General features: G+C 42.3%; 1 protein-coding gene across 1 annotated transcript in view; it reads right to left on the bottom strand.

The window, feature by feature from the left end:
- The window catches only part of pou6f2 (POU class 6 homeobox 2), a 473,064-nt gene that overhangs the window by 250,780 nt on the left and 200,345 nt on the right, over positions 1 to 21,939 (bottom strand). The window contains exon 3 of the mRNA XM_052022624.1: positions 18,222 to 18,313. Coding sequence (XP_051878584.1) covers positions 18,222 to 18,313 — 92 coding nt within the window. The remainder of the gene's footprint in view (positions 1 to 18,221; positions 18,314 to 21,939) is intronic.

Genomic DNA, 21,939 nt, shown 5'->3' with positions numbered 1-21,939 from the left:
ACTTGACAGGGTAGATGTTGCAATGATTTCACTCTTGGGAGAGTCTTGAACAAGGGGGCATAACTACAAGATAAGGGACCAATCACTTAAAACCAAGGTACTTAGAAATTTCTTCTCGCAGAGGGTGGTGAATCCCTGGCATTCTCTGCCCCAAGTGGTGGTGGAAGCTGGATCACTGGAAGTGTTTAAAGTGGAGGTGGGTAAACATTTGATAGATCGAAGAATAGAGGGGCGTTGAGGAATAGCACAGAAGAGGAGTTGAGGTCAGCATAGCTCAGACACGATCACATTAAAGGGCTGGACAGGCTTGAAGGCCCTACTTCTGCTGCTATTTTCTTGTGTTCTTGTGTGCTGTGCTTGCCCCCCTCTGCCCATGACACTACTTGGAAGTGATGTATCTTTGACACACACCATGAAAAGGTGATCACATTGTGCTGTTAATGCCTTAATGGTGCACTCCCAAGATGGCCAATGGAACTCCATGCTCCTGTCCACCCCATCTCCAATTGAGGTATCACAGTTAGAAATTGATGGAAGCTTCACAACTTAATTGGTCTTTCAGAAAGTCCTTGAAATACAATGCAACGTACATCTTCACATTGAACAAGTGTCAAGGTTAGGGGCTACAGTGTTTAGTATTCACATCAGTCATTTAGTGTCTAAACATACAGCGATTTTACTTTTTTCAGTGTCATACTGCATGTTGAATTTGTAAAATGAAATTTTGTTACATACACACATGTACATTCACACATACATATTCACACTTTCAAACATGCCTGCTTGCACACATCTATTAATCTCAACAATTTATTTTTTTCTGACTGTTTTTCTAAGAGCACCTTTATATTTCATTTATAACATAATGATATGCATAATACTAATCAATTTGGAAACCCAAATAGTCTGCACTAAGTGGTTCCTCTGCGGTCATATAATCCTTGGCCTCCAGCCTTAAAATTTGCTGAGACTGAAGGTGACATAAATTGACTTCACGTGATGAGATTTTGAAGTTCATTGTTTATCGTTGAATGACATTCTCAATGACAGCATCACATAGATATACATGATCAATGAGGAGGCTGTCTCGGCCATGTTTGGCTGTAGTTTAGGAAATTATATGATTATTAATAGAACATTTGCCACCTACAGCAAGACTCAACTGCAGGAGGAATTGAATGAGATGTACTCAGAACCTGTACAATAAGTATGTATTGTACAGGTTCTGTATAGTAACCTATACAGGATGTGCGTATAACTGTACAGTAAGTTAGAGAAGCAACTGTAAAATGAGCAGTAATCAGGAAAATAGAGAGGGTATCTGAACGGGGTCATGCCATGACAGGACTGTTGCAGACACATCTATAAACTCTGTTAAGGAAAAGGCCAACTCTGTCATTACGACCTTGAAATTCTGCTCCATTGGACAGTTTCAAGTATTGGGAACTAGGTTAATAAGAATGATACAACTTTGTACGGTAATATCAAAACAGAATGCTGGACAAGATATCATTTAATTATAAAGACTTCATATCCTCCAATACATAGTGGCATTATGCAACTTCAATCTGGAAAACAGGATCAACGCAAGTGAGGCCTGCTAGATGAAGTCATCGTAATGTCATGCATGTTGTCATTACAAAGCCATTTACTTCAGAAACATAAATGGAGTTATGCTTTAGGAATTCACGAAATAATTCTGTAACTAAAATATCATCACCATTTTGACAAATTCAGGAATATTTCTACCCAGTTACATTGTTCTGCTTGGTCACATTTGACACCTCACTACACACTGGTGTTACAATTAAGTCAAACTTTATTTAGTGTAACAGTGTGCCCTGCAAGTGCATTCAGCATGTTTTTAACTGGTGGTTCATCTTCATGACAGTGTATAGTATTTGTCTTTTACTTCTTATTTGCATTTCCTTCTTGCTTCTTGAAGGAGAAGGATGTAGTACAGGTAGCTACTGGGTGTCAGATGACAGAAAGTCATAGACCTGAAACACTGACTCTCTATCTCTCTTCATGGATAGGGCCTTACTTGCTAAATGCTTCCAACATTTTCAGTTTTGATTACTGGGTATGAGAAAGCACTGTACACCTTATAATTGGCCATAATGACCCAATAGTTAATAACAAGAACCCTGGCAACCTGTTATGATTAACATTTCTCTGCCTGTACAATGCAGAACAGTAGTTGGAAAAGCACTGAAGTTCGAAAGCATGTACTTCTTACCTTTTCTTTCACCTCTGGATTCCCCTATAGATACACCATCCATGATCCAACCATTGGTGGTGCCCCCAGTACATTCACTTGAATGGGTCGCCAACATTTGAAAGATCATAAGATTGTTGAAAAACATGATGATGCTGGAGGAACTCGGTAGGCCAGGCAGCATCCGTGGAGAAAAGCAGGCGGTCAACGTTTCAGGTCAGGACCCTTCTTCAGGACTGAAGATAGGAAAAGGGGAAGCCCGATATATAGGAGGGAAAAGCAGAGCAGGGATAAGTGGACAAAAGAGGGGAGGTGGGGGGTGGGCACAATACGGTGCTAGGCAGATGCAGGTAAGAGATAGTGATCGGCAGGTGCGGGGCCTGCGCTCTGTCCGTAACCGCGATCTGCATCTCCCCGTTGCCAGCCACTTCAACAACCCACCCCCCCCCCCACCCCCACCACACTATCACATATATGTCAGTCCTCGGCCTCCTCCACTGCCAGGAGAACTCCAAGTGCAAACTGAAGGAACAGCACCTCATTTTCTGTCTTGGAACCTTGCAGCCTAACAGCACGAACATTGAATTCTCCCACTATAGGTAATCCCCACCCCCCTTCCCCACACCCCCCCCCACCATGCTTCTCCTCTTCTTCCCTTTCCCAGCCTCTCTTTCTTTTTTCACCCCGTTTTTTCCATTCCTTTCCTCTCTCTCCCTGCCTTTGACCCGTCTCCCGGTGGATCTGCTCCCTTCCTCCCCTGCCCATCACTATCTCTTACCTGCATCTACCTATCACCACCTAGTGCCCACCCCACCTCCCCTCTTTTGTCCACCTATCACTGCTCTGCTTTTCCCTCCCATATATTGGGCTTCCCCTTTTCCTCTCTTCAGTCCTTAAGAAGGGTCCTGACCCGAAACGTTGACCGCCTGCTTTTCTCCACGGATGCTGCCTGGCCTGCCGAGTTCCTCCAGCATCATCGTGTTTTTCATCTAGATTCCAGCATCTGCAGTCCTTTATTTCTCTTGTGACAAAACATTGAAGTTTAGTAACAGACAGCTCACAGAAAGGACTATGGTTGTACACAATGATGTATTGAAATAAATCCAATGAGCTTGTGATGCACCTGTCAGTGCAGTGATCTCTCATGTGCTGGTCCACTGGGAGATGGTGCCAGTGAGCAAAACTATTCCCAAGTAAAATGACAAGCATTGTCTCTGACTTTTGGAATGTGGACTTTCTATAAGCATCTGTATAGAGCTAGATTTACAATCATAAATGACCATAATTTCTTGACAGCTATTTTGATTCAAAATAACCAATTCTCATGTTGGTTGTAGCAATGAGTGCAAAGATGAGTTTTAATTCTGTCTGCTTACAACTGGGATCTTCAGCACAGAAGATCAGTAGCACAACAGCAATACTGATATTGTAAAGATTATCACCCCAGTACCAGCCACTGCAAATAGGGAAGAAATATTTAACATTATATTCTTGAATGGGATGATATCACTACAGATAATTTTTCTGAGGCAACTAAAGGTACACTGTGTCAGTCAGGATAAATTACTACACTGCAAAAGGTTGGCAGGCACATGGGTCTGATTTAGATAAAGATATTTGCTCATATTTTGTTTGCAAGGTTGAGTTATCAGTTAACAAAGGGCATGCCACAGGGGGATCCAAAGGTGCATCTCCTGAGGAAATCGGATCTTGGTTAAGTGATTTACATGATCGACACCTTTGTATGTGTGATGACAGAGCTATCTCAAGTGGGCTGGATTACATAAGGGCATTAATGCAACTGAGAGGTGTATCAGTTGGCAAGCAAAAAAACAACAGTTCCCTTGCAGTCATGGAAATGATGCACAAGGGTATGGCAACAAATATACATAGACTTTGCAGAGAGTGAACTGTTGTTCATAGAGATTGATCATCGAATTAGACAGCCCTTTGGATATTCTGAGGAGGTTGTTTGCATTAAGAATCATAGATGACATGATGGTTTCAATTCTTGTAGATAAGATGGGGCTCAAAAGATGTTGACAAGTATGCTCCCCCTTGTCACTGAATTTGAAAGGTAAATGGTTAAACCCTCATTTGTTGTGAGCAGGCATTATCATATGTCACTTGCCACATATCAGGCCATGCCTGGGAGTTGTCATGTAAGCATGGACTGCTTCAAATTCTGAGCATTTGCAAATGGAACTAAACATTGCACAATAATCAGGGAAAATCTGTACTTTAATCTTATGATGAAGCAAAGTCATTGATGAAACAGGTGACAATGGCTAGGGCTAGAACAGTCCCCTGAGAAACTCCTGCACTGATGTCCTGTAGCTACAACAATAGCCCTCTTAATGACCACCACCATCTTCCATTGTGTGAAATAAGAATCTAGTCACTGGAGCATTTTCCCCTTGATACATATGGACCTCAGTTATAGGAGGGCTCCTTGATGCCATACATGGTCAAATGTTGTCCTCTTGTCAAGTCAATCTCACCTTCCAGAATCCAGCTCTTTGTTTGAAGCCAAATGGTCTGACCAAAACCTAAACTGAGCATTAGTGAGCAAGTTATTGGTTAGTAAGTTCAGGGGCTCCTAGAGATACGAATGACCTGACTTATGGAAATCTGTCTTTAAGCAAATTCTCCCATACATTTTTAAAGCATTTTTCAAGCTACTACTAATAAAATGTTTCATGGTATTTATTAATGATGGGATACAGTATATATTCCATCAGTTTAATTATGGGTAGGGTTAGGGTGGATATTCAATGAAACAAAAGAATTATAGAAAGTGTACATAGAGCTTTGATATGGGTTAGTATAGGAAACTGACGTTTCTGACTTGCGGAAAAATCGGCTTCTGGACAGTTCTCAGGAATGGAACACTTACGTAACCAGGGGACTGCCTGTATTATTTGATACCTTTGCTGACAACATTTTCAATGTATGATTTGCTGATGATACAGATTGGATTGATCGGGCAGTGATTATTCAGACTGGATATGCCTGCTTTTTGTTGATAGTACTTACCTGCGCAATGTTCAGCACTGTGGGATAGATGCCAGAGTTACAAGAGAGCCAGAGGTACAGTTAGGTTTTACTTTATGTATTCATTTTTGGGATGTGGGCATGGCTGTCAAGATCAGTAGTTAACATCCATCCTTAAATACTATTGAGAAGGCAGTGGTGAAATGCCACCTTGAATCATTGCAGTTCATCCACAACACTGCCGCATAGGGAGATTAAGAATTTAGATCCAACGACAATGGTAAGTTGTGGGGGTGGGGAGGGGAGGGCTGCAGGTAGAAGGTTTTCCATGAACCTGATGCTCTTGTTCTCCTTGGTGGTAGAAGTCATGGAAGTGGGAGAAGCTGTCAGAACAGTCTGGACAAGTAACCGCAGAACATTTTGTAGACTGCATGCATAGTGCACCACGGGCTGGACAGAATGAACGTTGAGGGTAGTGATTGGGACACTGTGCAAGTGGGCTGCATTGTCCTTAATGTTACTGAGCTTGCTGGGTGTTGTTGGAAATATGCTATTCTGCATTCTGTATATGTTTTACCCTGTACTACCTCAATGCACTGTGTAATGAATTTATCTGTATGAACGGTATGCAAGACAAGTTTTTCACTGTACCTCGGTACTTGTGACAATAATAAACCAATTCCAATTCCAAGTGGAGAGTAGTCCATCACCCTCTTGACTTGTGTTTTGTAGGTGGTGGAAGGTGAATGACTTGTTGCAGAATATCCAGCTTCTGACCTGTTCTTGTAGCCACTATATTAATGTGGTTCCTCCAACTGAGATTCTGGTCATGACGTCACTCCCCCCAAGATGATGACAGTGGTGGATTCAGCAATAGTAATGCTATTGAATATTAGGGGTAGGCGGCTCAACTCTGTCAGTGTGGCTAACTATTGCCTGGCACTTGTGTGGTGCAAGTTTGTGCAGCCCAAGCCTGAATGTTGTCTAGGTCTTGCTGGATGCAGGTATGGGCTGCTTCATTTGCAGAGTGATGGCGAATGGAGTTGAACATTGTGTAATCATCAGCAAACTTCCATGCTTCTGACCTTAAGGTGGTTAGAAGTCATTGATGAAGCATCTGAAGATGGTTGGGTCTAGAACACTGCCTTGAGGAAATCCTGATATGATGCCAGGAGCTGGGAAGATAGACCTAGAAAGATAAACTGTCTTTCTACATGCAAATTATGACTCTAACCACCACAGTGTTTTCCCATTGATGCTCACTGACTTTGATTTTATGCGGTCACCTTGATGTCAAGGGCAGACACTTTTACTTCAGCTCTAGAATTCAGCTCATTGATTCATGTTTTGCCCAAGGCTTTGAGGAGAATCTGGAGTGCAGGCTGGAATGTTGTCTAGTCTCACAGCCTTTGTTACGAGCAGCCAACTGGGGGAAATCAGAGATGTATCATTAGTATAGTCCAAGCAGCAGCTAGAATCAAAAGTCTGGAGAGCAACAATCACTTTTGGAGCTAGTGGCAATGTGTGGCTATATGGTCGATCAAGGACCTGGTTCTTGGAGAAGACTGTAGACATCTGCTGCCACTTGATGTGACCATCTCAGCACTGGTTTCCCCAAGAGGCAAAACTAGCTGAGAACTTGTCTATTAACCTAACGGCATGGGAAATGCCTTCAGTAACCTCAAACCTTCTGCTGTGTAATTTTGCTCTTATGTGGCTCCTTACTTTGGACCTCCCTTTGTTGACCCACACTCTTGAGCATGCCCTGATCCCATCAGCGTATGTCACTGCTGCCAAGAACAGTGACCATCCTCCTCATCTAAAGTCTTAACAAACACATCCAATCTGCCTCCTGACTGTGGCAATTTGAAATCTTTAAAGCTGCATCCACATAAAACCCATAGGGTTAACGTGTGAGGGAATTAAGACATTGGCTCATTGAGTGATATTTTCTTTAGATAAGACAGAGACTGGTTGAATACCAACCACATGGCTCAAACTAGCCTTCATTTCAATGGTCAGTTTCCAGAGCTCCAGGAAACTTGGTCTGCTCATGTAAAAATTGGAGACATTAAAAACAGATTGAAAAGAGCTAATTAACTTCTAAAAGAGCTAAATAACATTAAGGATGTTAAGTGCAGCAGTACGTCCCCATCCACATGAAACAATTAAAATTTAGTCTTTATTAAGTAAATTTCTCCCCACCATCTGATATGTTAAATCTGGAACTGGACAGACTGTAGCTGGGTTGTGCTCCCACCCAAAAATAACAGAAGTCTACCCCACATTATTCAGGTTAAACTTCCTTTCAGCACATTCTATCAGCACCATTAAAGTCAAAGTCGAGTTTATAGTCACTTGCACAAGTACATGTACGCAGAGGTGCAATGACAAACTTACTTGCAGCAGCATCACAGGCACATTGCATCATACAAGCAGCATTCACAAGAAAAACAAATTAAACACAAATTATAAACAATTTTTACAAGAAAGAACACAATTAGAACAAAAAACCCACAAAATCCCATTTATTGCCAAGTGATCATAGTGTTGTAGTGATTAGGGTTTTGCTGGTTGGTTCAAGAACCAAATGGTTGAAGGGAAGTAACTGTTCTTGAAGCTGGTGGTGTGGGACTTTAGGCTTCTATAACTCCTGCCTGATGGTAGCAGTGAGAAGATGGCATGGTCTGGATGGTGGGGATCTTTGCTGATGGATGTTTCCTTCTTGAGCAGTGCCTCCTGCAGACACTACTGATGGTGGGGAGGGATGTGCCAGTAATAAATTGTGCGGAATTATTCTGTGGAATTTTGGAATAAATAACCCACGAGAAAGCCTGGTCAGTCAAGTAAATACCAATGTTTTTGAATGTTATTGTTGGCAACACTTTGGAATAGTGTTCAGGAATAACACATGTTCAAAGGAAATGGCATTGGCAAATAAAATTAGCAAAAGTCATTCCTAATGAATGAAATTTCATCTCTTACTCATTCGGCTATGCTCAGCTCAAAGTTTCTGAGATTCTGTAAATGTATTCAGTTCCCAAGGTAAATTCTTCACCAGATATTCTTTTGTTATTGCACTAAATTTTTGTTTTCTTTCAAGAATCTTATTGTCAGATTCTAGTTTATTTTTTCCTCAGCTGAAATGCAAATTGCTAATGCATAAAATTGAAATATACCTGGTGAGCAGATGGTTGGTCTCAAAATTACTTCATGACTCATCTCGAGATTGCTTACTTCCAATTAGTAAGTTCTCTGTTTACATTTTAAATGTTCCACACTCTCAAATGAAACCAGAATTGAAATATCCCAAATGGTATGAATGAGATAAAAGGGTAGAAGGAAAATTGACAATGGTGCCCTTGAATTGACTGTGTCAACTGAATGTTCAGCAACAGGGTCAGAGCAGTTGTGCAATTTACCGGCTGAAAAACTTCTACAATTGGGATTTTTTCCAAAGCACTGAGAATTCAGCACGGGCATTATTTCTCGCAGTTATTCCCCTCTGCTCATTGCTATGCTGTGGCTGAAATCCAGCAATGTTTATTGAAATTTGTATCTCCTGTAACTGTGAAATCTGTAAGAATTGCTGGGAAACTGGAAAAGCTTACAAACAAAACTATAATTGTTTAAATAACTGAGCCCGAGGAGTGGTGATGGCAGATTTGTTCTATTACTATCCTGGCTACCGCTGTAGTTCCAGCACTCAGCTAATTTATAGCTCTCAATGCATTCCACTGTCCTCAGTTCTGGATGAGTTTGGCTGCTTTTTAAACTGCAATCTCATTGTTTATCAGTCTGATTCAGTTCGGATGTGGGTCGCCTACTCCTCGGTAGTATTGGATGATTCCAACAGTTACAATAATTTACATGGCAGATAAGTTTCCAGGAATCCTAAGTCAGTATATCAATGCCACCATTCAATTTCAAATACTGAAAGGTTTTTCAGTCTACATTCCTTTTATGATGATGTGATTCCTACAGGTAGAGTAGCATTATGAGCCATTATTGGAAGGCTACATAGAAATAAAAGGAACAGGAGAGGCTCTATCTGTTTCTTGAGCCTACTCTGCCATTCAATAAGATAATGGCCGATCCAATCTTAGCCTCAACACCATTTTCCCACCTCCCAATACACCTTGACTCCAGTGTAGTTCAAATATCTGACAACATCCACCTTGAATATCCAAGGACCCACCTCCACCACTCATGCGGGTAAAGAATTCAAAAGATGCACCATCTTTTGGGGGAAGAAATCACTTCTCTATCTGAAATGGTCTTCAGTGGTGCAGCAGGTAGTGCTATTGTCTCTGCTGCTCTGTGTAGGGTTTGCATATTTTCCTGAGACGGTATAGGTTTTGCCCTTGTGCTCTAGTTTCCTCTCACATCCCAAAGACATGCTGGTTGATAAGCTCCAGTAAAGATTATCACTGGCATAGGTGGATGTCTGGAGAATTAGGGGAGAATTGATGAGTATGTGAAAGAGAATAGTTGCAGGGAAATAAGACCATAAGACATAGGAGCAGAATTAGGCCATTTGGCCCATCCAGTCTGCTCCACCATTCGATCATGGCTGATTTATTTTTCCCTCTCAACCCCATTCTTCTGCCTTCTCCCTGTAACCTTTGACGCCCTTACTAATCAAGAACTTATCAACCTCTGCTTTGAATATACCCAATGACTTGGCCTCCACAGCTGTTTGTGGCAATGAATTCCACAGATTCACCACTCTCTGGCTAAAGAAATTCCTCCTCAGCTCTGTTCTTAAGGGACATCCTCCTATTCTGAGGCTGTGCCCTCTGGTCCTAGGCTCTCCCACTACTGGAAACATCCTCTCCATGCCCACTCTATCCAGGCCTTTCAATAGTCGATAGGTTTCAATGAGATTCGCCCTCATCCGTCTAAGCTCCAGTGAGTACAGGCCCAGAGCCATCAAATGCTCCTCATATGATAACCCTTTTATTCCCAGGATCATTCTCATAAACCTCCTCTGGACCCTCTCCAATGCCAGCACATCCTTTCTTAGATATGGGGCCCAAACCTGTTCAAAACGCTCCAAATGTGGTCTGACCAATGCCTTATAAAGCCTCAGTATTACATCCTTACTTTTATAATCTAGTCCTCTTGAAATGAATGCTAACATTGCATTTGCCTTCCTTACTACCGACTCAACCTGCAAGTTAACCTTTAGGGAACCCTGCACTAGGACTCCCAAGACCCTTTGCACCTCTGATTTCTGAATTCACTTCCCATTTAGAAAATAGTCTATGCCTTTATTCCTTCCAGCAAAGAGCATGACCACACACATCCCTACGCTGTATTCCATCTGCCACTTCTTTGCCCACTCTCCCAACCTATCCAAGTCCTTCTTTAGACTCCCTGCTTCCTCAACACCATCTGCCCCTCCACCTATCTTTGTATCGTCCACAAACTTGGCCACAAAGCCCTCAATTCTGTCATCCAGATTATTAATATGTAATGTGAAAAGTAGCAGACCCAACACTGACCCCTGCAGAACACCACTAGTCACTGGCAGCCAACCAAAAATGGCCCCCTTTACTCCCACTCTTTGCCTTCTACCAGTCAGCCAATCTTCTATCCATGCTAGTACCTTTCCTGTAATACCATTGGCTCCTATCTTGTTTAGCAGCCTCATGTGTGGCACCTTGTCAAAGGCCTTCTGAAAATCCAAGTCAACAACATCCACTGACTCTGCTTTGTCTATCCTGCCTGTTACTTCCTCAAAGAGTTCCAACAGATTTTTCAGGCAAAATCTCCACTTAAGGAAACCATGCTGACTTTGGTCTATTTTATCATGAGCTTCCAAGTACCCTGAAACCTCACCCTTAATAATGGGCTCTAACATCTTACCAACCACTGAAGTCAGGCTAACTGGCCAATAATTTCATGTCTTTTACCTCCCTCCCTTCTTAAAGAGTGGAGTGACATTTGCGATTTTCCAGTCCTCCGGAACAATTCCTGACTAGTGATTCCTGAAAGATCACTACTAATGCCTCCACAATCTCTTCAGCTACCTCTTTCAGAACCCTGGGGTGTAGTCCATCTGGTCCAGGTGATTTATCTGCCTTCAGACCTTTCAGTTTCCCCAAGCACCTTTTCCTTAGCAATAGTGACTACACTCACTTCTGCTCTAACTCGAATTTCTGGCACGTTCCACAGTGAAGACTGACGCAAAATACTTATTTAGTTCATCCGCCATTTCTTTGTTCCCCATTACTATCTCTCCAGTGTCATTTTTCAGCGGTCCGATGTCCACTCTTGCCTCTCTTTTACTCTTTATATCTGAATAAAACTTTTTGTATCTTCTTATATTATTGGCTAGCTTACCTTCTTATTTCATCTTTTCTCCCCTTATTGCTTTTTTTGAGTTACCTTCTGTTGGTTTTTAAAAGCTTCCCAATCCTCTAGCTTCCCACTAATTTTTGCAATATTGTATGCCCTCTTTTGCTTTTCTGCTGTCTTTGACTTCTCCTGTCAGCCACGGTTGCCTCATCCTCCCTTTAGAATGCTTTTTCTTCTTTGGGATGAACTGATCCTGCATATTCCGAATTACTCCCAGAAACTCCTGCCATTGCTGCTCTACCGTCATCCCTGCTGGGGTCCCCTTCCAATCAACTTTGGCCAGCTCCTCTCTCATGCCTTTGTAGTTACCTTTACTCAACTTTAATACTGATACATCCAATTTTAGCTTCACCGTCTCAAACTGCATGGCAAATTCTATCATACTATGATCACTGCCTGCTAAGGGTTCCTTCACCTTAAGCTCCCTAATCAAATCTGGTTCATTGCACAACACCAAATCCAGAATTGCCTTTTCCCAAGTGGGCTCAACCACAAGCTGCTCTAAAAAGCCATCTCGTAGGCATTCTACAAATTCCTTCTCCTTAAATCCAGTACCAACCCGATTTTCGCAGACTACCTGCATATTGAAATCCCCCATGACCACTGTAACGCTAGCGTTTTTACATGCCTTTTCTATCTCTTGCTGTAATTTGTACCTCGTATCCTGGCTACTATTCGGAGGCCTGTATATAATTCCCATCAGGGTCTTTTTACCCTTGCATTTTCTTAACTCTACCCACAAGGATTCTACATCTTCTGATCCTATCTCACTTCTTTTTAAGGATTTGATTTCATTTTTTACCCACAGAGCCACCCCACCCCCTCTGCCCACCTGCCTGTCTTTTCCATAGGATGTGTATCTTTGGATGTTTTGTTCCCAGCTCTGATCTTCTTTCAATCACGACTGTGATGCCCACAACGTCATATCTGCCAGTTTCTAACTGTGCTATGAGTTCATCTACCTTATTTCATATACTGAGTGCATTCAAATATAAGACCTGCGGTCCTGTATTCACCACCCTTCTTCTCAAATTTGTCGCAAGTTGCCTGAAGTTAAATTCTTATCCCTTTCTAAACTTATTCTGGAGACTTCAAAACGTATCCTGCACTCTTCTTCCCTTTACTCTTCCAATCTGTTGAACCCACCCTCCTACTATTTAGGTTAAAGCCCTATCTACAGCCCTAGTTATGCAATTCGCCAGGACCCTGGTCCCAGCGTGGTTCAAGTGGAGCCCGTCCCATTGGAACTGCTCCCTCCTTCCCCAACACTGGTGCCAATGTCCCACGAATTCAAACCCACTTCTCCCACACCAATCTTTGAGCCATGCATTTAACTCTCGGATCTCATTGACCCTGTGTCAATTTGCATGTGGCTGAGGTAGCAATCCAGAGATTATTACTTATTTGGCTCTGCTTTTTAATTTAGTCCCTAGCTGCTCAAATTCCCTCAGCAGAACCTCTTTCCTTGTTCTACCTCCATCGTTGATGCCCAAATGGACCACGGCAACTGGATCTTTCCCCTCCTATTCCAAACTCCTCTGCAGGTCAGACAAGGTGACCCAAACCCAGGCAGGCAACATAGCCTTTGCGTTTCTCAATCCTTGCGACAGAGAATTGTGTCCATTCCCCTGACTATACTATCCCCAATCACAACTACGTTTCTCCTCTCTGCCCCCTCTTGAATGGCTCCCTGAACCACTGTGCCGCAGTTCAGTTGCTCTGATCCAGTAAATGATGAAGAATTGTACAACACTGGAGAGGCAGAGCTCCAAGGTTTTCAGAAGCCACACTGGAGACCTTGATGGAGGAGGTAAAAGGTTGGATTAAATGTCTTGCTTCTCCAGAAGAACAGGATGCCTCCAGACACATGGTTGATGGGAAGAGCCTGGTGATAACTTTGGAGGCTCATGTCACAAGCCAATACCATAAACTGGATCCAATGGCACGAGAAGTTCAATGATTTCATGATTGAAGGGCAAGGTCATTAAATGAAGCATCAGATAGTTCATTCTATCAACTTCAGCACCTTTCTCGACTGGTGCTCAATCCACCACAATCCTATCAGTTACCTACCAGTAATATCTACCAAACAGGACTCGAACCTAACATTCAGATGCTATCTCTGCAATCCTGCACACTTAGCTACAAACCCCATAACTGCACCTTACAGCTTGCATTGATTGCCATTCAGCCATGACAACCACATCACCCAAACATATTGGGTGATACACTTCTCCCTCTCTTATGGAGCAGGGCCGCACAAAACCTGAGGGTGCAAAAGGTAACAGGAGGGGGTGGACCTTCATGTATAGAGCTGAATGAGATAAGCTCAAGGAAAGCAATAACCAAGGAGAGCAACATTCTTGGATCAGGAAACGGCTCCTAGAGTCATAGAGCACTGCAGCACAGAAAGAGGCCCTTCGGCCCACCTAGTCCATGCCAGCCTGGTTTTCTGCCTAGTCCCATCTACCATAGCACCCAGACCATATCCCTCCATACCTCCCTCATCTATGCACCTATCCAAACTTCTCTTAAATATTACAATTGAACCCACATCTACCACTTCCACTGGCAGCTCGTTCCACACTCGGACCACCCTCTGAGTGAAGTCGTTCCCCCTCAGATTCCCCTTAAATATTTCACCTTTCACTCTAAACCAGTAACCTCTAGTTCTATTCTCACCCAACCTGAGGGGAAAAACCCTATCCATACCCCTCATAATTTTGTATACTTCTATAAGATCTCCCCTCATTCTCCTGAGCTCCAGGGTATAAAGTCCTAACCTATTCAACCTTTCCCTATAAGTCAGGTCCTCAAGTCCTGGCAACATCCGTGTAAATTTTCTCTGCACTCTTTCAAGCTTACTGATATCTTTTCTGTAGGTAGGTGACCAGAACTGCACACAATACTCTAAATTCGGCCTCACCAACATCCTGTACAACTTCAACATAACATCCCAACTCCTGTACTCAGTGCCCTGATTTATGAAGGCCAATGTGCCAAAAGCTCTTTTTACGACCCTATCTACCTGTGATGTCACTTTCAAAGAATTATGGACCTGTATTCCCAGGTCCCTTTGTTCTACCGCACACCTCAGAGCCCTACCACTTACTGTATAAGTCTTATCCTGGTTTGTCCTCTCAAAGTGCATCACCTCACACTTGTCTGAATTAAATTCCATCTGCCATTTTACAGCCTATTTTCCCAGCTGGTCCAGATTACCCTGCAAGCTTTGATAGCCTTCCTCGCTGTCCACTACACCCTCAATCTTGGTGTCATCTGCAAATTTGCTGGTCCAGTTTACCACATTATCTTCTAAATCATTAATATAGATGACGAACAACAACGGACCTAGCACCGATCCCTGCGGCACACCACTAGTCACAGGCCTCCAATCAGAGAGACAACCATCTACTGCCACTCTCTGGCTTTTCCCGCTAAGCCAACATTGAATCCAATTGACTACTTCATCCTGAATGCCGAGCGACTTAACCTTCTGGAGCAGCCTCCCATGCAGGACTTTGTCAAAGGCCTTGCCAAAGTCCATGTAGACAACGTCCACTGTCTTCAACCTTCCTGGTAACCTCCTTGACAAACTCTGTTAGATTGGTTAGACATGACCTGCCACGCATAAAGCCATGTTGACTATCCCTAATCGGTCCATGTCTACCCAAATACTTATATATCCCGTCCCTCAGAATACCTTCCAATAATTTACCCACAACTGATGTCAGGCTCACCGGTCTATAATTTCTCAGCTTATTCTTAGAGCCTTTCTTAAACAATGGAATAACATTAGCTATCCTCCAGTCCTCTGGCACCTCACCCGTGGCTAAGGATGTTTTAAATATCTCTGCCAGGGCCACTGTAATTTCCGCACTAGAAATTCCTGCGCAATTCTTCTTGCTCTTTCTGATCCACAGGGAATGTTAAGAAGTTGAAACAATTACAACCCAGTCTGCTCAGTGGATCTTCAGGACTGTGTGGCCCTCACTCGAACTGCTATTGAAATTGTATGTGTATTGCAATGATATCTGTGAACTGCAGCCCTGCCTCTGTAATTAGATTGAGTGGCTATTCTGACACCAAAGCATTGCCTGTTAGACAAATGGCTGGCATTCCTTGCTCTCTGCAGGTTCCACATTGAAGAAATTCAGGGCTGTAGTGACTTGCAAAGCACTCCTCCCTCATCCAGGAGTCAAAAGGTCCTACTCCCAGAAAATCATTGTCCTCTCCTGCTTTTTAGGGTTGAAATATTAGCAAGGATACAGGATTGCAAGAAACAAAAGATTGTCGTGGGATCAATAGCGAAGAGTCAGGGCCTTGGCTGAAAAGACAATAAATCCAACAGTGCAGGAGTCCCCAATACTGCACGAAGTGTCAGCTCACATTGTGTGCTTCAACCTCAAGAGTTGGGCTTGAATGTACCCTTCTGGTTCAGGAGCAAGATTGTTACCAGTGACTTAAGGCTTGTGGGAAAAGCTGTTAGTTTTTTCCATCAAAGATGTCTATAGACATTTTACTGATTTTCAAGAAGACTACGCTTTTCAGTACCACGTCGGATTCAGTGGTGTGATTGTCCGAAAGGTGGCTAAGAGGCTAATCTTGGAACTGCAGACTCTTCCACAGAAGGGATGGGTGCTGACCAATGTGGCAGACTTGTGGGTAGTTTGTGAGGTGGTGCACTCCATCCATGGCTTATGCAGGGCTTCTGAGTGCCCCTGATGCAAAGCCTTGAGGATATCAATACCATCAGGAATACTCTTTCTTTAGTTTGAGCTGTCATGAGCTGGAGATTCTCAGGAGTGGGTGGGATGCCGCGTTTCTTCATGGAGGTTTTGATCATATTTTCCTCTGTCTCTTTGGTAATTTCATCCCATGACAGAGCTTGGAAAAGAGGGTTTGTTTTGGGAGTCTGGTGCTGGCCATGCAGATGGCATAGCCTACTCCACATAATTGACTGAGTTTAACTGGGGCCTCAATATTGGGAACGAGGGCCTGGAAGAAGATACTGACATTGGTTCACTTATGCTTCAGTGAATTTGAAGAATTTTGCAAAGATATCATTGGTGGTATTTTTCCAGATGCCTTGAATAATCTTATATAACACTAAAATAACAGTACATTGCATGAAGAGTTGCAATATTTTAATGTTATTGCTGGGCAATCGCTGGACAAATAGTCATATAATCTGACCAAAGGTTAGAGACTCTGTCTGGCACCATGGAAGATCTCCGGGTACAAGATCCAAGGAATGACCAAAAATATGACTATGTGGTCTAGAAATTTAAGTTTTTATTTGCTAACCAACTGAACTATGAGTAAAATTGATCACTACATGTGATTGTGACGTCATATTTCCATGTTCTTGACACCTATGAGCCACGTACACGATGCACACACTATGATGTTGATCATTGTACAATGCCAGCTCAACATGGCGCTGTTACACAATAATGTGGATATGCAACATATCCTGTTCTCTGTCAGGAAACAGAGCACGCTACAAGCAGGCCCTAAATGAAGGAAGCACACAACGTAAAGGGATAGACCTTTCTTGCATTGTTGTTGGGAAACTGTTAGAGAAGACACAACAGAATCTGTTTGTTATTCAGGCAAAACCTCTTACTGTTTTGAGAAATAATTAGGACTCCTATCCTCCCTCCAGGTATCTACCTCTTCTGCTATATTCTCCATTCCGGCATTGGGAACTCACAATCAGGTTCCTCCTGGCACTTTTCACCCAGGACTGTCATTAAGGCCTTCAGGCACGGCAGCACCTCATTCAAGGGGGGGATCAGTTCCCAAAATCACACACAGTTAAGGTGCATAACTGCACGAGGACTGCAAATCCTATTGCTCATGTGCACAATGCCTTATAAAACATGCATGCAATAAAATCGTTCCCAAAGTACACCACGTCAAACTGGCATGGATCACCCATTCAGCATCAACTTGGTGCATTTTTTAAGTGATGATGAATAACGGGGCCCCAACCTTTGGATGTCATTGGCAAGGCGAAGCAGAAAGGGGTGACTAATGCTAAACAGGTGTCCAGAGATAATGAAGGCAGGAAGTACAGATATTGATAAATTGGATAGATAAGTGCAGTAGCAAGCAAGAGCCGTTCACTCGAACTGGTCAACAAACTCACAATGACGCTAAGCAATTCCTTATACAAATAGATGGAGATTCAATTGCCTCTGACTGCAGAAACAAATCAGAATCAGGTTTATTATCACTGACTTATATGTCGTGAAATTTGTTGTTTTGCGGCAGCAGTACAGTGCAAAGACATAAAGTTACTATAAATTACAAAATAAATAAATAGTGCAAAAAAAAAGAATAATGAAGTAGTGTTCATGGGTTCATCTGATGGTGGAAGGGAAGAAGCTTTTCCTAAATCGTTGATCATTAATTCGTTAAATCTACATCATTCCCTCACACATACACAATGACAATGGATTTACAGAAATGTTATCCTGTTTAACTTCTTAATAAGCACAATCAGTCATGAAAGGCACATATACAATAATTTGACAGAATTTGAATCATGATTTCTAACAAAGAGATTGATTTGCACTTGCATACATTCACGAACAAACGCAGGTGATGTGCCATCCATGTAAAGTTGTAATGTACCAACCTGCGCCCCAACTGTAAAGGAGGGGTGTGTTTGGCTAGGCTGGTGTTGGTCAGGTGTACCAGGTTCCGAGTGTGTAGTGTTTCCTCTGGCCCCTGCAAACCAAACAGAACTCCATTAAATAACCAATAATATTTGTGTTTATGATGTTACATGTCCTCACAACTTTGAAACTATTGAAAGACTGGCATTCAGCTGGTTCGTGAAGGAGCAGATACAAACCACTTGGCCCCATGGGTCCACGCAGATCAATCCAGTTGGCTTAATTTCCTGCTCTTTCTCTGTGAATCCGCTATTATTTTCCCTACATAACTCTTTTTGAACACACCGATTGACTCTGTTTCCATCATTTTTACAAGCAGGAAGTTTAAACTGCATCCACTCTATATAAGTAGGTTTTTCCTCAAATCTTCTGTGTATCCTTTGCCCATCCTTTTGGATCCATGTCCCCTGGTCCTTAACTCAGCTCTTTACCTTATTTAAACACATAAAGTTTACATTACATTGAAAGACGTGCGCACACACGCACACGTGCGTAAAGGTAATGATCATGTACATCTCTATCAATTCTTCTCACAACCTTATTTGATTCAAGGATATCAATCCAATTATCCTGTCTAAAATTGTAGCTAATGATCTCAAATTACTGCTTGGGAATTTATATAAATCCATATAGCCTACTAAACAAAGTAAAACTATCATCCAACAAGATTCTACCACCAGACATGTACTCCCCTCCCCTCACCTTTCAACATTTTGGAGGGACCACTCCCTTCTCGGCTCCCTGTTCCGCTCCTCCATCCCTGCCCACCATTCCCCAGTGACCTTCCTTTTACTTCTTCCCTTTCCAGCATCTAGGAACCCAAGAAGTCTTCCCAGGTGAAGCAACAATTAATTTGCACTTCTTCAAATCCACTGTACTGCATTTGCTGTTCACAAAGTGGCCTCCTCTACGTTCCAGAAACCAAACCCATACTGGGTGATCTCTTTGTGAAGCACCTGTGCTCAGTCCACTGGAGTGAATCTGAGCTTCCAGTTGCCTGCATTTTAATCCATTATTCCATTTGCTCTCTTGATCTCTTTGTCTGGGGCCTCCTGCACCATTACAATGAGATCCAATTCAAGCTCGAGGAACAACATTTCACCTTCGCTCTGGCTATGTTGCAGCCTTCCAAACTCAGTCAAGAATTCTCCAACTTTGGATAACTTACTCTTTCTTCCCGTCAAAATGCAGAAATTCAACATTCCTGCCCTATTTCTTTTCCCTTTGTGTCTAGCCTGCTGGGCATGTTCCAGTAGGCCAGAACTACATTAGCGTCAAATTACACAGCTGTAGTAGTTTAATCTGATTCCCAATTGCCACATGATATCATCATATCAGAGAAAATCCCTTTGTTCCACCCATCACCTTCCCCATCTTTGCCCTCCCCACCTAGACTAATTTGTTACTCTCCTACTCAGGTTTGATGAAGCATCCCCAATCTGAAACTCTATCCATTTCTCTTTCTACAGATACTGACTGACCTGCTGGAATTTTTCCATTTTTTTTAATCAAACAAGCTGTTTTCCTTATCCTACTTGTGTAATTCTGATGTGCCAGGCAGGTCTCACAACCTTGCCATTAACAGACCAAGATGCTTAAAGTGCAGGTAACTACCCCAATTAAGCCATTACAACCCACCCAATCACAGGTATTCCCTTTTTACCAAATCTCTACCCCACTTTCTCTCTACTGAAAGTTAACTCGTACCTCCCAATTTCCCAGTTGTGACAAAGGGTTATTGACCCAAGATATTAACTATTTCTCTTTCTTAAACAAAGTAACAACACTGGCTATTCTCCAGTCTTCTGGGACCTTGCCTATGGCTAAAGAGGATACAAAGGTCTCAGCAATCATATAGAAGGCCCCAGCAATCTCCTCTCTTGGCTCTCTCAATAACCTGGGATAGATCCCATTGGGCCCTGGGGACTTACTGCCTTAATATTGCTCCTCCCTGTTGATATCAACATGCCCCAGAACATCAGTGTAGCCCGCCCTGATCTCACTGTCCTCCATTCTTCTTCCTTGCTCAATACCAATGCTAAGTACTCATTTAGCACCTCAGTAATCACAGACAATTAACATGACAATGCTTCAACTTAATATGCTGCCTTAATACTCATCAAATAAATGATATCTCTGCTGTGTCATAATAATGAGAAATAAATTGTACAATGTTATTGCTAATCTTGGAAGAGAAAGCCTTGACAGTTAATATTTACTTATCTTTGAAGAAAGTAAGGTATATTGCAAACAAAGGCTGAAAATGTTGTTAAAACTCAGAAGGTCAGTCAGCACCTATGGAAAGAGAAACAGTCAACAGTCTGTGACCCTTTGTAGAGTGCTACAGCTTGTGAAACAAAAATGCAGTTCTGGAACTTTTTAAATAGAGATATAAGAACACAAGCATTTGGAGCAGGAGTGAGCCATCGCGTTTCGAATCTACTCTGCCATTACAGTCCAACATGGCTGACTATTTATTCTGAGATGCCTCAGTCAGAGTGAACATCCTCCCTGCATTTATTCAAACATGCCCTGGAAGGATTTTGTAAGACTCAGTGAGATCACCTCTCACTCCTCCAATCTACTCTGACTACTTACCCTGTCTATGCCTCTCATAACCTTACGTACTTTTATTCAGCCTCCGATGCTGCAGAGGAAACAAGTTTGTTATTCCTATCCCTGTTCATTCCCATTCATTACTTTCTGTCTGCTAACCAATTCTCAATCTATGCCAGTCCAGAATCCCAATTCCACGTGCTGTAATTTATCAACCAATCTCCTGTGTAGGACCTTATTGAAAGCCCTCTGAAAATATAAATGCACCCTATCTATTCTACTAGTCACATCATCAAAGATCTCCAATAATTTAGTTTAAACATGAGTTCCCTTTCATAAATCCATGCTGACTTAGTTCAATTCCATTATTCTTTTTTAGGTGTTTTGTTATTACCACAGTATTAATATCCAGGCCTTGAAGAAGGTGTAGAAGATGTTTATTAGAAAGTGATTCAGAGACCAGCGTGACTGGAGTGTGTTTCTTAAAGAGGAGGTTATGAGAAATTTAACAGTGAGATTATGAGGAATTATGAGTGACTTTTATAGAACAGATGAGAAAAACTGCTTCCAGTGGTGAGGAGGATCAGTGACCTGAACACAAAGATATAAGATAATTGGCAAAACCAGAAAGAGGAGATATTTTATTTAATGGAACAGTTTGCTATCATCTAAATGCACGGTACTGTCATAATGGACTTGATCATAATTTTCGAAAGGAAATTGAATACATGATTGAAAAGTTAATATCTACCGGACCAGGGGAAAAACAGCAGAGGCGTGGGATTAATTAGATAGTGTAGGTTCTGGGTCCTCTGATTGAAGTAGTAGCAGCAGGAATTTGTGAAAGAGTCGCGCCAAAGATAATCGCTGATGCCTCTTTTTCCATTTGCGGATAATTCTCACTCTTTGATAAAGTTCAAGCAGCATACAGTACACGTCACTTGTGACCCATATCACAACATGAATGATGACAGCTTCAAGACCACTAGTGAAGACATTACAGGAAAGATTCAGTATCTCGTTTTGCATCTACTAGACCAAGAATGATTTGCCCTCTGTTGATCTTCATTCCAAAGCTTCCTTGCTAATTGCAGAGAGGTTTTAACATCATGGAAAGGCCTG

The sequence above is a fragment of the Pristis pectinata genome, chromosome 9, assembly GCF_009764475.1.
Source record: "Pristis pectinata isolate sPriPec2 chromosome 9, sPriPec2.1.pri, whole genome shotgun sequence".
Classification (NCBI taxonomy): Eukaryota; Metazoa; Chordata; class Chondrichthyes; order Rhinopristiformes; family Pristidae; genus Pristis; species Pristis pectinata.
This window is presented reverse-complemented; position numbering and strand designations above follow the sequence as displayed.